A 14983-nucleotide genomic window follows, 5' to 3' on the forward strand; every position below is an offset into this window, starting at 1 on the left:
AGAATAATTATTTGAAGCAGGAGACAAGTGAGTAACAAGAAGGACTGCTTTGGTATCCCATCCAAGGGAGTTTAATGCAAGTACTCCAAAGACCTTGTTAGAAGGCAGTTTCAATTATAAGATGATGGCATCAATTGGACTCTGGGGACCTTGTTATACTGAAGCTCTAGTGTGTCTTTTTGTCTTGCTTTAGCTCTCTCTCTATATTCTGACTCTATCTCCCTCCCTCTCCTTCTCCTCTATCTCTTTCTCTCTCTCTGTTAAAAAAAAAACATTCCAAAACAAAAACAAAAAACCAATGAAACATTTACATGGACATACACAATATTCAATGAACAGTTCAGAAATCCTGAAGCACAGCACTAAATATTAAACCCCACCAGTAAAGTGGTGACTGTGGGTATTTTTCATTTGAGGGATACATACATATACTCTATAACTATTATACATGTGTGTTTAAACAATACATGCATATGTATACACACACATACACACATATCTATCTATCTATCTAGGCTGGGTGGAGCAATGAATAGAGTGTGGAGCCTTGAGTAAGGAAGACTAGTCTTGGAGCTCAAACCTGGCCTCAGCCACTTACTAGCTCTGTGACCCCAGGCAAGTCACTTAAGCCTATTTGCCTTAGTTACCGCATCTGTAAATGAGCGAGAGAAGGAAATGACAAACCACTACTGTATCTTTGTCAAGAAAACCCAAAATGGAGTCACAGTCATACATGACTGAAAATGATTGAATAACATCTGTCTTTTATCTAGGAATTATAGATGTGATTTATCTAGGAATTATACCTGTGATTTCATTGGAATAGGGAAATCCCTAGTGATGAAACTCTCTTTACCAATCCAATGCAGGTTGACATCTTTTCTGCAATTTATCATATTAGTTGACTAGAGCACTCAAATGTTAAATGACTTACCCAGGGTCTTAAAGCCAGGATGTCTCAAAGGTATAACTTGAATACAGGTTTTCTTGGCTTTGAGGCTTATTTACTAATTACTACACCATACTGCCTCATCTGTCAGCCCATTTGTCTGTCTACATGAACATGTTTCACATACCAAAATTCAGATTTATTACTGGTGCATTTCAATATTTTGTGCTATCATTCAGTATTTCTGAACTACCCATTGAATCAGATTGCACTAAGTTCTCTGTCTAACTTACTGGTCTCTCTTTGTTTCTCCTGTAGATTACTCTCCTTATATCAGGAGTATGTGACATGCTGCTAATACTTTTTCTTTTTGAATGTCATATGTCTGGAAATAAATTTCCAACCCAATTTTCAAAACATTAGTTAACTTATGCTCACTCAACTTACTGAACAGGTCATAGAAAATAATAATTTCTAAATAGAGCTCCTGTCTTGGGGCTGATTTTAGAAAAAGAAGCCTGAGAATTTGCTACACTGCTCTAGCCCCCTCATTTTACAAATGAGGAAACTGGATCCTGGGGAGGTCACATGATTTGCTCAAGGTCCCCATCAATGAGATTTAAACCCAGGCGCTGACTCCCAAACCCATGTTCTTTGCACTGTAACCTGCTGCTTCCAAGGTTAAGTGAATGCCAAAAAGAGAAGGATGGGACATAAAGGGGAAGTGAGGGATTACCAAAACCACATTTCAGTGACTGGTCCTCTCAGTGTTGTCTGGAGGCTTTGGGAAGGTGTCACTTATGCAGAAACTAAGATAACAATATTTGAACTACAAGTCAAAGCCCATTTCAGATGTTACTCCAGGCCTGGTTTGGAAGGGAGGAGAGGCGTAGGTAAGAAGCATTCTGCTGGGGTGAGTCTCTGTCCTTTCTTTCTTTGATGAATTCATTCCTTTGAATTGCCCTTCTCTTAGTCTTCCTTCATGTCTTGGGTAGAACAGAAGTTAATGTAGGGCCTTAATAAAGGCTCTGTCCTAAGGATGACCCTGGACATCTGGCTGGCTTTAACACATTATTGAAGGAGGAATGTCATCTCTCCCACACCCCCATGAAAGAGGACTGTGCGGAGGGTCAGAGCTTGTGAAAGGGCCCTTCCCCTAGCTCATGGCAGCCCAGTCTGAGTGCCCCTTTTGTTCCCAGCTCCCACTCCTTGGTCTATTTGGACAGGCTGCCCCCTCAGGTCTGGGGGCTGGTCCTTTTTTTTGCCTTCTTACCATCATCTTCACCCAGAACAACTGAATTCTTTTTCTCTTCCCACTCTTACCCTTGATTTGCTGTTTTGGGGTTATCTCTAAGAGCCTTTCCTGCTCTGGAGCTGTCGCTTTTGTTATTTTTGCTTTTCACAGCACAGGACTATCATAAAGCTACCCAGTCAGAGCAGTGGAGGCAGCCCTGAGGCTTGGATTTCAGAGATATCATTGCTAGTGCCTCTGTCCTTTCTGTCTCTCTGTTCTTTCATTCCCTCCACTTGCCCTTTACCTCCCCGCCCCTCCCCCCGCACTCAGAAAACAGTATGTGAGCTTTAGGCTATGTTCAGCCATTCATTCTTTTGGGGCCTTGAGTTCAGACAAAAACTCAATATTCTGGGGACAGAGGGTCCTAAGGAGAGAGGGGGTATAGAGGGCTCAGCAGGCCCATCCTTAATCCTCTTGGACAGATAGCCTCTAAAATCTATCTTGTCTGTATGTCCATTCACTTTTTAGACATCTGAGTCCAAACGCTTAGGACTTCTGTAATCTGGTCACAGCTGATCTATGCAACCTACTTTGAGGTGGTAGAGTTGTATTTTAACCCTAGGCTATTCCATTTAGTACTTGCATGATGCTCTGGGCCTCAGTTTCCTCATCTGTAAAATAAGACTCCATCCAACTCTAAAACTATGATAATGACCCAGCTATTTTTTTCTTATTAACCTTCACAAATGTCCTACCTCCTTGTTTTTAATCCTTATTAAACCTGTAATGCAAGCTCCCCTCTCTTTTCTGCCTGATGATCTTTCATAGTACTAGCTCCTTGCTACTTCTTCTGTGAAGCCTATTTTAAACCATTCTAGCAAACAGCTGTCTCTCTTCCTCTGAATCCTCCTAGCATTTCCATTTTGCTTCTTTTTGAAGCAATGTGGTGTCATAGTGTAGGGAATATACTTTGAGTCAGGAAGACCTGAGTTCAGATCCAGATGACTTAATAGCTGTGTGACCGTGGGTGAGTTATGTAGTCACTCTATGCCTGTTTTCTTATATGTAATTGGATATGATATTAGCACTTACTTTGGCTGTTGTAGGGATAAAATAGGATGACAAAGGTTAAGCATTTTGGCAACCTTAAAGTGTTATGTAAATGGTAGCTATCATCATCATCATCATCTTCTTCTGTATGTAATTCACTAGGCACTCAACGTACATTGCCTTATGTGTTAGACCATGCGTGTATTATTGCTCTGTGTTGTCACTTAACCCTTATGTTGCTTAACTTTGGAATCTATCTCATTTTCCTAAATAATTTTGCAAGTTTTCATAGGGCGGAAACCTTGGGTATGGAGCTCTTCCCTCAATAAGTGTACAATTTTTTGATAATATTCTTCTGTATCTCTCTGTTCCTCCCTCCCTCACCTGTCTCCTTTTCTCTTTCTCTGTCTCTCTCTTTTCATACACACAGACACACACACGCAAGTTCATCTTCTTTCCTACACCAGTGTTGAGTATACAATACGAATTTACTACATGTTTCTTGGGGGAATTAATGAACACAGTTTCAAAGGAAGAGTTCCTTTGATAGGCCATTTAAAAAATGTGTTCTCTCTTTTTAACTTCAACTTGTCATTCTCCAAGATAATTCAATTCATTTCAAGTCAACAGACATTTTAAGAGCTGATTATGTGCAAAGGGAGAGATAGTCTTGGCTGTACTGGCTTCTGAATCAGGAAGACCTGGATTCTAGTCTTATTTCTGACATATATTGGTTTTGTAAACTTGGGCAGTCTCCCACCATCTCAGTCGCCCCAGGCAGCCCTCTAAGACTTCAAGTTGCAAAGTAGGGGCCAGTACACATTGGTAGAAGTTCCTCACTAGGAGCTGCCTATACTGACGAAGTCCTGGGTCCAATTAAAAATAATCACAAAGCATTGTGGCTAGACCAAGGTGACGTAGAGACAAAAACCAAAAACCAAAAAACCAAAAACCAGTTCACATGTTACTGGGGAAAGGAGATACATTTAAGCAGAAAAACAAATGCAGCATAATGTGAAGAGGGAGAAAACGCTCAGAATTGGGAGGATGAGGAAAGGTGGAGGATGTGGTCAGTCGGTCATCTGTATTGAGGCTTAAAGGAAGCTAAGGATTGTAGCAGGTGGAGGTGAAGAAGGGCAAAGACACAGACATGGGTAATGGCAAGGAGTTAGTCAGCAAAATGTCCATTTTGGGGAATAGAAAGTAGAACATTTGGGCTAGCATAAAGAATTTGGGAATGAGAGTAATAGGAAATATGACTGGAAGGACAGTGTGCAGCCAGACTCTTATATTTTCTGCACTCAACATACTTGCTCTCAACTCAAGGCATTGCAGAAGGCTGTCCCCAGGCCTAGAACATCCCACCTTTTGGAAATCTTCTCTTCCTCCAAGGGTCAACTCATGCATTCACTAAAGCTTCCGATATCCCTCTAGGTTAGAATATTTTTTTTTTACCTCTTAAAGTTTCCTTGGTAATGTGGGTGGATTTATCATTCCTCTCCCCCATCACATATTTTACAAATCCATGTTCATGTTATAGCTATATCCTTCCAACACACACACACACAAGCTCTATAAGGGTATAGCATGTATTATGTTTTTCTTATATTCCCAGTGCCTAGAACAGTACTAGACAGGTATTTAAAAAGCCTCCCCTTTGAGGTTTTCTCCGATTTGTCATTTTCATGGCTTGTTCATAGTTGTTTGCATGTCGAGACTCATTAGACTGTGAGTTCCCAGTTTTTGCCTTCTCTGTTTTCCTAGCACTTAGCTCAGTACCTGGCACATAGTAGGTGCTTAATAAATGCTTGTTGACTTGACTTATAAAAGACCTAGGTAGATAGCCAAAGGCAGATTTTGCTCCCTGTACTCTCCTACCCCACCCCCACTCTTCCCTCTCCAACCCTCAAAGCTTAGGAATCTTGCAGGCTTTAATTCAGGGAAATAAAATAAGAATGAGGCAGGTTAACATGCTATAGTTAATAAATGCAATTATCTGTATTATGTAAGACCTCCTCCTCCTCCCACATCATCAAGACAATAACAATCAGTTCCTTTACCCATTCTATACTTCACAAGCTTATCATTAAAGTTGGAGAATCGTAGATTTAAAAGTTGGAAAGGACCTTAGATGTCACCCAGCACAGTCCCCTCACTTTACAAATAAGAAAATGAGGCCCGAGGTGTAGTTACTTGCCCAAGTGTAGTAAGTGGTAGCATCAATCTCCAGTGACTACCCAAATTTCAAGTACATAAAAGTCGTAGTATATATGGGAGGAGAATCCTTTACATTGCTATTTATCTTCCTTCCTATTGCCTGTTGGAGATGGCCCTGGACATTGTCATTGGCAACAAATTAAGTAAGCACTTAATCATCTCATCTGTTAAAAAATCTGCTGAATTTGAAAATCTCAAAGGATCTTTCTAGCTCTTAACTTTGATGAATAGGCCTGAGGCCATTTTGAGAAATGGATTAAGATTCTGAAACACAGTACCCATGACTTAGACATGAGTGCCACTGACAAGCTGTGGGACTTGAGACTTTTTTCATTCTTCTGGGCCTCACTTTCCTTAATATAAAAGGAAGGTATTGGATTAGATGGGGGAAGGAACTTTAGAAGCCATAGAGTCCTGCTTCCTCACCCCCCTCCCCATTTTATAGATTGAGATTCAGAGGGATTTAGTGACTTGTCTAAGAGATAGTAAATACAGAGCTGGGATTGAAACCTACATTTTCTGACTCCAAAGCCAGCATTCTTTCCACTGTATTCTATGAATCAATGACTTTATCATATATATAGAGAATGTATTTTAGGAGGGTGCCATATGCAATGTTACACATGCTAGCCATTGTGAATGAATGTTTCTGGACAGTGTTAAACAGAACCAAGGTCTGGGGGTAAGAAAGGTGCAGGTCCAGAAATGGAACATTTAAGGCATTTCTGAAAAAAAAAAAGAAGGCATCTAGTAGAGAGACTTTCAAAACTGGAAGAGACCTGGAGGATCTATCTGTAATGAAACGTCCACCATGAAGGGACTCTAGTTTCATAGACGGTACAATTCTTTTCCTTGTGAGTCTTTTCCTTTTGTCTGTTCTGGTCCCCCTGTCTCCCCCTAGGCTCCAGAGCTCCAAGTTATCCCTTCTGCTACTGTAACACCAACCACAAGAGTTTCACTTATTTCTTTGCAGTGTTGACTGACTTGAAGAAACACCTGTGGCTTACCATTATCAAACTCACCAGTGTCTGGAAGATTTAAAAGAGTAATTGTTGTAAGAAATGTAGGTAAATAAATTAAACCCAAAAAGAGAAAAAAATCACTCCATGAGACCCAGTAAGTTACAAAACAAGGAAGAGTTATGGAGCATAGATTTTTGAATTGATCTGGATTCTGGCTAAAGCTACTTTCTGCTTCTAATCCCATTTGGTGAAAGACTACTTAGAATTTGGTCAACAATGAACTTGATACCCATAGCCAAAGCTGTTTGCTGTCTATCTGATACATTTTTAATCGGGCCAATTCTCATTCCCTAAGGGCACACCTGCTACAGAGATACTTGCTTCTGATAGTCTACTCTAGTGGAATCCTTGCTGAACAATAGTTCAGTTATTTTAGTCATATCTGACTCTTTGTGACCCCATTTGGGGTTTTCTTGTTAGAGTGGTTCGCCATTTCCTTCTCCAGCTCATTTTTTTTTTCAGATGAGGAAAGTGAGGGGAACAGGGTTAAGTGAGTTGCTCAGGGTCACACAGCTAGTAAGTGTTTGAGGTTGGATTTGAACTCAGTCTTCCTGACTCCAGGCCCCATTGCTCTATCTACTGTACCATCTAGCTGCTCTAGTAGAATGTTTAGTCATTTCCAGAACCCATTTTCAGGTTCTATCTGTGAGTCAGGACTCTTAGGTTGTTTCTTCTGTCCCCAGGTTGTGATGTACTTCCTCTCCAGAACTCTCCCTGGTCCTCTTGCCACATTCAGTTGGAGAATTAACCAACTGAACATGCTGGGCATCTTTGAATTGTACAGGGGTAGAGATTACAAGGTAAGGTAATGGAAGTGGCAAGGCCACAGTCAGGGTAATAAGTCAAAAGATGAAGAAAGAGCAGGAACCTCATTCTAGGAGCAAGACCTGGGACACTGTGAGAACAAGTCTGCTCAACATGCAGGAATGAAAGCCAAGAGAGGAAGCCAAACTGAGGAACTGTCAGGAGGGGCCAAAGGGTCAAAGAAGCTGGAATGAACCAAAGAAACAGGAAGCCGAACGACAGCTGAATGACACACTCTGAGTTTCACACACTCAATACACACCCTGGGCACTGTGTCTTTTTCTGCCTGGTTTGTGTGTATTGGTCCCAAGCCCTTCTGTTCCTTAAAGGAGAAATGCTGTTAAATGCTAGGACCCATCTATCGCTTGGTTCCTACTCTGGTCCCAGGCCCACAGGAACATATTTCCTAGTCTGTATCCTAAACATTCTCTATCTGGGCTTCAGTTACCATTAGGCAGTCAATCAACAAGCATTTATTAAGCTCTCACTATGGTCAGACATTGTGTAAGGTTCCCCTATGCCTTAAATTTAAATTCTTCACCCTTCTTGAGGTTTCAGTGTTTCTTGGTCCCTTTAAATTCTACCTTCATGCTCAATCTATTCACGTTGTCCAAAATAAATGTGCTAGCTAGCTGGTTGTTAAATGTAATTCTACCTTTTGATGAGATTTTGCTTATTCATTTCACTTCACTTCAGCCCTAAACTTCTCTAATTTTATGAATGTTTTCCATGCCCTTGGTAATGTTTATTTGCTTTTTTTGGAGGCCTTTTGTACACACTAGGGGCCCTGAGCCCATCAGGGTTAAGTGCCCTCTGCTAGGCTTGCTCTCCAGCGAGATAACAACACTCCAATCTTTAGCACTTCTCAGGAGGACCGAATTCTGGTTTTAAAAAAAATCATATAATTGCATTTTCAGCATAATTAGGCACCTAATTACATGCCCAAACTGCCTCCATCCAGCTGCATGTGTAAATAATGATGATTTAGTTAGTGATGTTTTGTTTCCCGTTTCCTAGTAGCCACTTCAATTGGTGAACGGAATGGTGAAAATACTTTTCTCTTTTTCTCCCCTTCTTTCTCTCCCCCTCCCCTATTCCATTTCCCATTGCTTTAGAAAGGGCATAGAAACAGAGACAACAGGCCTGAAGTGCTCCACATCAGGAGAACAAATTAAAGACAAAATAATGGGCGAGAGTCTGACAATATGCAGCAGAACTTCAAACTTCAGAGGAACCTGCGCTGAGATTACATATAAAGTATTGTTGTTTGCTTATTTTTCAAGTAAGAACCAGCCCAGAATTCAAATTATATTTCACAGAACAAGTAATTATTGCAGGAAAAAGAAACATGGTGTGTCTAGAGAGATGCCCATAATCTCCTGTGGTACTCATAAGAGCTGGAAATGAATAGAAAATATAAGATGGAAGGGATTTTTATAGAAAGAGGGAGAAGGAGGTAGGCAGAGAAATTTAGATGGGGGAAGGGAACATGTAGTAGGTAAAAGAATATAAACATATAGAATCCTAGAGCTGGAAGGGATCTTGTATATTATTGCGCTCCAAACAAGCCCGAAAATGTAGTCAGCCTCCAATTGCCTCTAGTGTTGGGGAACTCACTATTACATTAAGAGCCCTTTCTACTTTAGGATATATTTAATCATTGGGAAATTCTTCCTAATATCGAGGTTAAATATGTTCCATTACTATTATTGTTATACTTATTAACAGGTTTATTTGAACTTGGATTGGAAAAAAATTTACATCTTTATTTTTACTAACATCTAACTCTAATTTAGCAGTTTCTTCAGTCGTGAATTTTAAATAAAAACATGATTCTGAGATGGGATTGATGGACTTCACTAGATTATCAAAGGGGTCTATGTCACAAAAAAAGGTTCAGAACCCTTGTCATAGATAATATTGATGCAGTATATCATGAGCTATAGGAGAGCTGTTTCTACTAAGCTTAAAAGGGTGGGGAAAGCTTATATCTCTTTCAAAGGAATGTAGGAATCAATGTGGTATAGTGGAAAAACCACTAGATGAGGATGCAGGATACCTGGGTTTTGCTACTAAGAATCTTTGTTTCTGGACAAGTCCCTTCTCTTCTCTGGGTCTCTGTTGTCTCATCTGTAAAATAAGGATGTTGAACTATGTAATTTTAAAATTTTCTTCCAAATCTATGGTAGGTTGGGAAGAAAACTCATGAAGAAATTTATTTGGGTGGTTTAGGACAATTTTACATGTGGGATGAATTAAGGAGGGATGAGAAAGAGAAAATAAAGAAAAAAAGGAAGAGAAGAAGATAGAGAAAGAAGATGAAGGGAAAAGTGTGAGGAAGAAGAGAAGGAAATAACTATATAGAGCAGAGGGGTCAAACATGTGGCCATAGTACTCCTGAGTGTCCAAACCAGATTAAAATGTAATTGGGAAATATTTAACATAATAAATAAAAATAGAACATAGATAATATTAATCTGTGATACTCTTAAGTCAAATTGCAGACCCCCACAGATCCTTATGTACAGTTTAATGGTCTTGTTTCTATTTGAGTTTGATACCACTGGTCTAGAGCCCTGAGGAGTTAAATGACTTGCACAGCCAGTATGTCTCAGACATGGGACTTGAACCCAGATCTTCCTCTTGCTTCTTAGAAATCTGACAAAGCTCGGTGATGGGGATGCCATAATTGATTCTTCGATTAATCACCTCTTCCTAATGGAAAGCATATCTCACCACACTCCACACTTCAGAAAGGTCAAATAGTGATCTGCATCCTATAACATCCTTTGCCAGGTTCTAAAGGTTCCCAGAAAGGTTTACAGTGCAATATGATGATCCACCAGGACACCTGGAAGTTGAGTATTTTGAGCACAGCTTTGAATGTCAGTCAAAAAACCAAGACAGCTCTCCACTCTCACTCAGGTTATAGCCAGTGAATGTTGATGGAGAGAGGTATCTATCTATCCCATTAATCCCCCACCCCCCACTCAGTAAACTCTAGTGGTTGTCTATCGTTTCTAGGATCAAATGCAAAATCCTCAGTCTGGCGTTCAAAGTCTCTCATAACTTAGTCATTTCTTACCTTTCCAATCTTACACTTTACACCCTGCTCCATACTGTTCAATTCAGTGACATAGGCCCTCCTGGCTATTCCACAAATAAGATGCTACATATCTTGGCTTTGTAGCACTCTCCTTTCCTCATCTCCACCTCTTGGCTTCTTTTAAGTTCCTGTTAAATACCATCTTCTGCAGGAAGCTTTTCTCCATTCCTCTGAATTCTAGTGCCTTGCCTCTCCTAATTATTTGCTATTTTCCCAGTAAATAGATGATTTGTACATACTTATTTGCTTGTTGTCTCTCCCATCAGATTATGAGCTACTTGAGGTCAGGGAATGTCTTTTTATTCTCATTCTCTCTCTCTCTCTCTGTCTCTCTCTCTCTCTCTCTCTCTCTCTCTCTCTGTCTCTCTGTCTCTCTCTCTTGTCTCTGTCTCTCTGTCTCTCTCTGTCTCTCTGTCTCTCTCTGTCTCTCTCTCTGTCTCTCTCTCTCTCTCTCTCTCTCTCTCTCTCTCTCTCTCCACACTTAGCACAGTACCTGGCACATAGTAGGTACTTAATAAATGATTAATTACTCAAACTTCGGTTCTTTTTCTGCCTGCTTCATAGCTTGCCACTGAAGGCCTGGATCTGGCTTGTGAAAATCTGGACAATTTACAACTCCCAACAGATGAACTATCTGAGAGACTTAAATCTATAGGATGTTGCTGCTATAGGATCCTGTTTGGAAAAGGTTCCAGGAAAGACAGGGCAAGGGTCTGCTTTACATTGACACACTATCAAGGGACACACAACGAGAGAGTGAGAACAAAAAATCTGTCTGGCTTATAAAATCAACTTGCTAAATGGAACAGTTTTAGACTGAAGATAAACCATTTTGCTAAACTTGCAAAGGGAAATAATTCCCAGGGGATTGCAACACTTTACGGTAAGCAAGAGGCTTTGGACAAACTAGCTTTAGGCAACGTTTTAAGAATTTAAGAATTCTTTGCATTTGTATAGCTCATCATGTTTTTTCAAATAATTTTCAGATTGATTTTCTTATTTGATTCTCACAACAGCCTTATGATAGAGATAGGAACTATTATTGTCCCCATTTTCTAGATGAGGAGACTGAAGCCCAGAGAGGTCAAGTCAAAAAGCATTTTATTAAACAACTGCTTTATGTCAGGTGATACACAGAGAGGCAAAAAACACTCCTTGCTCACAGGGAGCTCACACTTTAGTAGGGGAGACAATATGTAAACAGTACATGCAAACAATCCATATCTAGGATAAACTGGAAATAATCAATGGAGGGAAGGAATTAGCATGAAGGGGTATCTGAAAGGGTTCCTGTAGAAGGTAGAATTTTAGCTGAGACTTGAAGGAAGGCAGGAAAGCCAAGAGGCAGAGATGAGACAGAGAGTATTTCAGGCATGGGGGACAGCCAGCAAAAATGCCCAGAGTTGGGAGATTGAATGTTTTGTTCTAGGAACAGCAAGGAGGTCAGGGTTACTCTATGATAGAACATGTTTATCGGCTCTGGGGAGGTGGGTAAGGTGCAAGAAGATTGGAAAGATGATGGGGATGGTTATGAAGGGCTCTGAATGCCAAACAGAGGATTTTGTATTTGGTCCTGCAGGTGATAGGGAGTCAGTGTAGTTTATTGAATAAGGAAATGACATTGTCAGACCTTTATTTTAAGATCTTACATGAACTGATGCAAAGTGAAGTGAGGCGAACCAGGAGAATGTTGCACACAATAACAGCAATATTGTATGATGAAGAATTATGAATGACTTAGCTATTCTCAGCAATACAATAATCCCAAACAATCCCAAAGGACTAATGATGAAGCACACTATTCACTTCCAGAGAAAGAATGGATACTGTCTGAATATAGACTGAATGAAGCATGCTATTTTTCACTCTCTTTCATTCTTTTTTTTTAAATTCAAGTCTTCTTGTATAAAATGACTAGTATGGAAATGTTTTACATGATTTCACATGTATAAACTATATCGGATTGCTTACTGTCTTAGAGAGAGATGAGGGAGGGAGAAAGTAAGGGATAGGATTTGGAACTCAAAACTTTAAAAAAAAGTTCAAAACTTTTTTAGCATATAACTGGGGAAAAATAAAATATTAAAGACTTTTAAAAAAAGAATGTTAAGGTGGAAAAAATTTGTACTAAAAAAAAAAAAAAGAAGATCCATTTGACCCCTGAGTGGAAGATGGAATGGAGTAGAGATCAACCAGCAGACATTAAGTAATGAGAGCCTGCAGAAGGGTGGTGGTAGTGTTAGAGGAGATGGGGGGGTATACTTGAGAAATTTTACTTAAGTAAAGTCAACATGGAATATTGGATATAGGTAATGAGAGAAAGTGATGTCTAGGTTGTGAGTCTGGAGGACTGGGAGGATGATGGTATCCTCTCTAGCAACAGGAAAACTAGGAAGAGAGGAGGGCTTTAAGGGGAATGATAATGAATTCAATTCTGAATATGTTGTATTTAAGATATCTAAGGATCATCCAATTGGAAATGTCCACTGGTCAATTAGAGATGGGAGACTGGAGGTCAGTAGAGAGGGTAGGGTAACAGGGCTTCATATTGATAAGATGGACAAATATAATCATTGTATCTGGCATCATGGTATAGTAGAAAGGGTACTGAATTTGCAATTAAGGACCTGCATTTAATTCCAGCTCTGTTAATTATTAACTTGGCCTTAGTCAAGTTATTTAATCTCTCTTTGCCTCAGTTTCCTCATCTATAAAATGAGGGGGTTGGACCTCTAAGCTTTCTTTCAGCTCTAGATCCTTGATTCTATGTGCTGATGGTAGGGAAGAGTGCTGGAGGGAATCCAGACACCACGCTGTATGTCCAGCCCTTTATTCTTATCTCTAATCTTTCTATAAACTAGCCATGTTTGGTAACCACGTCAGGGATGTTCTAGTTGGTCTCTCCTGTGCCCCTTCCTCTCATTTTAGTAAACCTATGATAGTATCAACAGGCAAATCCAGAGGGTGGCCAAAATGAACCAGTTCCTGAATACCTGGCCTTTTCTCTGCTCATAGTATAACCCTATAACCTCTTAAGTTAGGGTCCATTCTACCCTTCTCTGTAGAGTCTTCATAGTGAAGTCCTTCTGGATTAAACATTTGATGTTAGTGGCTCAAATCTTTGCTGCTGACAACAGGGAAATATCCTGGGGATTCAGAAAGCAGAAATTCATCTGACAACAAACAGACTAGTACCTGCTGAGCTGGAGCCATACCCAACTGCCATGGAGCTGCTGTCAACCAAGCATGAAACATGGCTGAGAACCTAAAATGAGGATACAGGAATAATTCAGAAGACCAGTTAGATATATGATGCAGCTGGTGCTGCTTTCTTAGCAGCTGTACTCATGGGAAGCAGATAGTCTTACCAGTGTATTCTCTAAGGTTGATGATATGATTACCTCCATTTCTCAGCTTTTGAGGAAAAGATCACTGTTGAGTGTGGGTACACTGTGACTGCAAATAAAATGCTCATTTAGGGCCTTCCACCCTGAAAAGCTATGTCTCTGGGGGACCTGGGGTTCCCTCCTCAACTTGATTCTTTGTGTGAGTTTCTGTGTCTCCTCCTTAGGCTTTGGCATAAGAGAGAGGAATATCCATATGTTCTCCAAAAAGCAGGGAAAGGGACCAGTGAAAGCCTTTGCCTACCTATGAGCAAGAAGAGGGCAGGGAACTATACTGATTTTCTAGAGGAGGGTGGTGGTCTGTCAGAGGGTAGATTGCTAGGAATGTTGGCATAGCAGGAGCAGAGTTGTGGTAACTCAAATGAGAACCAGGTGCTCTCCAGAACTGTTGAACCCCTGGTTCTGTTCTGAAGAAAGTGGGGGAAGGATGTGAAGCCTTAGTCTAACAAAGGAGAATCTGAAGAATGAGAGTCAGGAAATGCTGATGCAGATGAAAAAATGGAGAAGAAAATAAAAGTAGCAAAGTGGGAATGAGATTAGGGAGGAGTCAAGGTTAAGAAGCAGGCTTTGACACTGCTGGAGATGACTACTTATGGGCCTAGTACCTCACTGTCAGGGGATTGTTCTTACGGGCAAGCACTGACCTCACTTTCCAGGTCTTCAGAAATTCATCCCATTTAATGAAAATGTGGACAAACATAGACTAATTTTACTTTTGCTGGGGAGTGATTCTGGGGCTTCCATTGTCTCTACCACAAGAGGTGGAAGAGAATATTATTCTTTCAACTTGAAAGGTCTTAGGAAAATCAAACATGCCCATCTTATATATTTGGTAGCATGAAGATCCCTAGGAAGGCTCCTTTACTTAAAAATCTCTCCCTACCTCACTCCCCTCCAAAACAACATCAGACATTTACTCTTTTTGTTGAAAGTTTGTACATGGTTCAAAACTATCTTCTTTTTAAAAATTACCCTCTTTGGCCTCAGTGTACTAGACTGTAAACTGAAGGGGTTGGACTAAAGTGATTTTTAAGGTTTCCAGTTCTAACTTCTATTAACGGCAGGGCTGGTATTAGAGGTCTCCTGGCGTAGTCATTACTGTTTCCTCTGCTGCTTCATTTCTCCCAAAACTCTAAGCCACTAAGTAGGGGACAGGGAACCCACTAAATTCTGACCACCCCTTCTCCCTACCCCTCCTCATTTTCTCACCAGATTGAGATGTAGACTAATGGATCTCAATCCATCAAGATGACAGGT

The 14983-nt window shown here is 40.3% G+C and overlaps 1 protein-coding gene across 5 annotated transcripts in view; it reads right to left on the reverse strand.

The window, feature by feature from the left end:
* The window catches only part of GYPC (glycophorin C (Gerbich blood group)), a 94328-nt gene that overhangs the window by 19699 nt on the left and 59646 nt on the right, over window positions 1-14983 (reverse strand). For 2 of the 5 annotated variants that reach the window (XM_020967133.2, XM_020967131.2), the window contains exon 2: window positions 13518-13587. The exons of the other annotated variants lie outside the window; for them this stretch is intronic. In XM_020967133.2, coding sequence (XP_020822792.1) covers window positions 13518-13587 — 70 coding nt within the window. The remainder of the gene's footprint in view (window positions 1-13517; window positions 13588-14983) is intronic. 5 annotated transcript variants of the gene reach the window in all.

The sequence above is a fragment of the Phascolarctos cinereus genome, unplaced genomic scaffold (genome assembly GCF_003287225.1).
Source record: "Phascolarctos cinereus isolate Bilbo 61053 unplaced genomic scaffold, phaCin_HiC Scaffold_726;HRSCAF=1367, whole genome shotgun sequence".
Lineage (NCBI taxonomy): Eukaryota > Metazoa > Chordata > Mammalia > Diprotodontia > Phascolarctidae > Phascolarctos > Phascolarctos cinereus.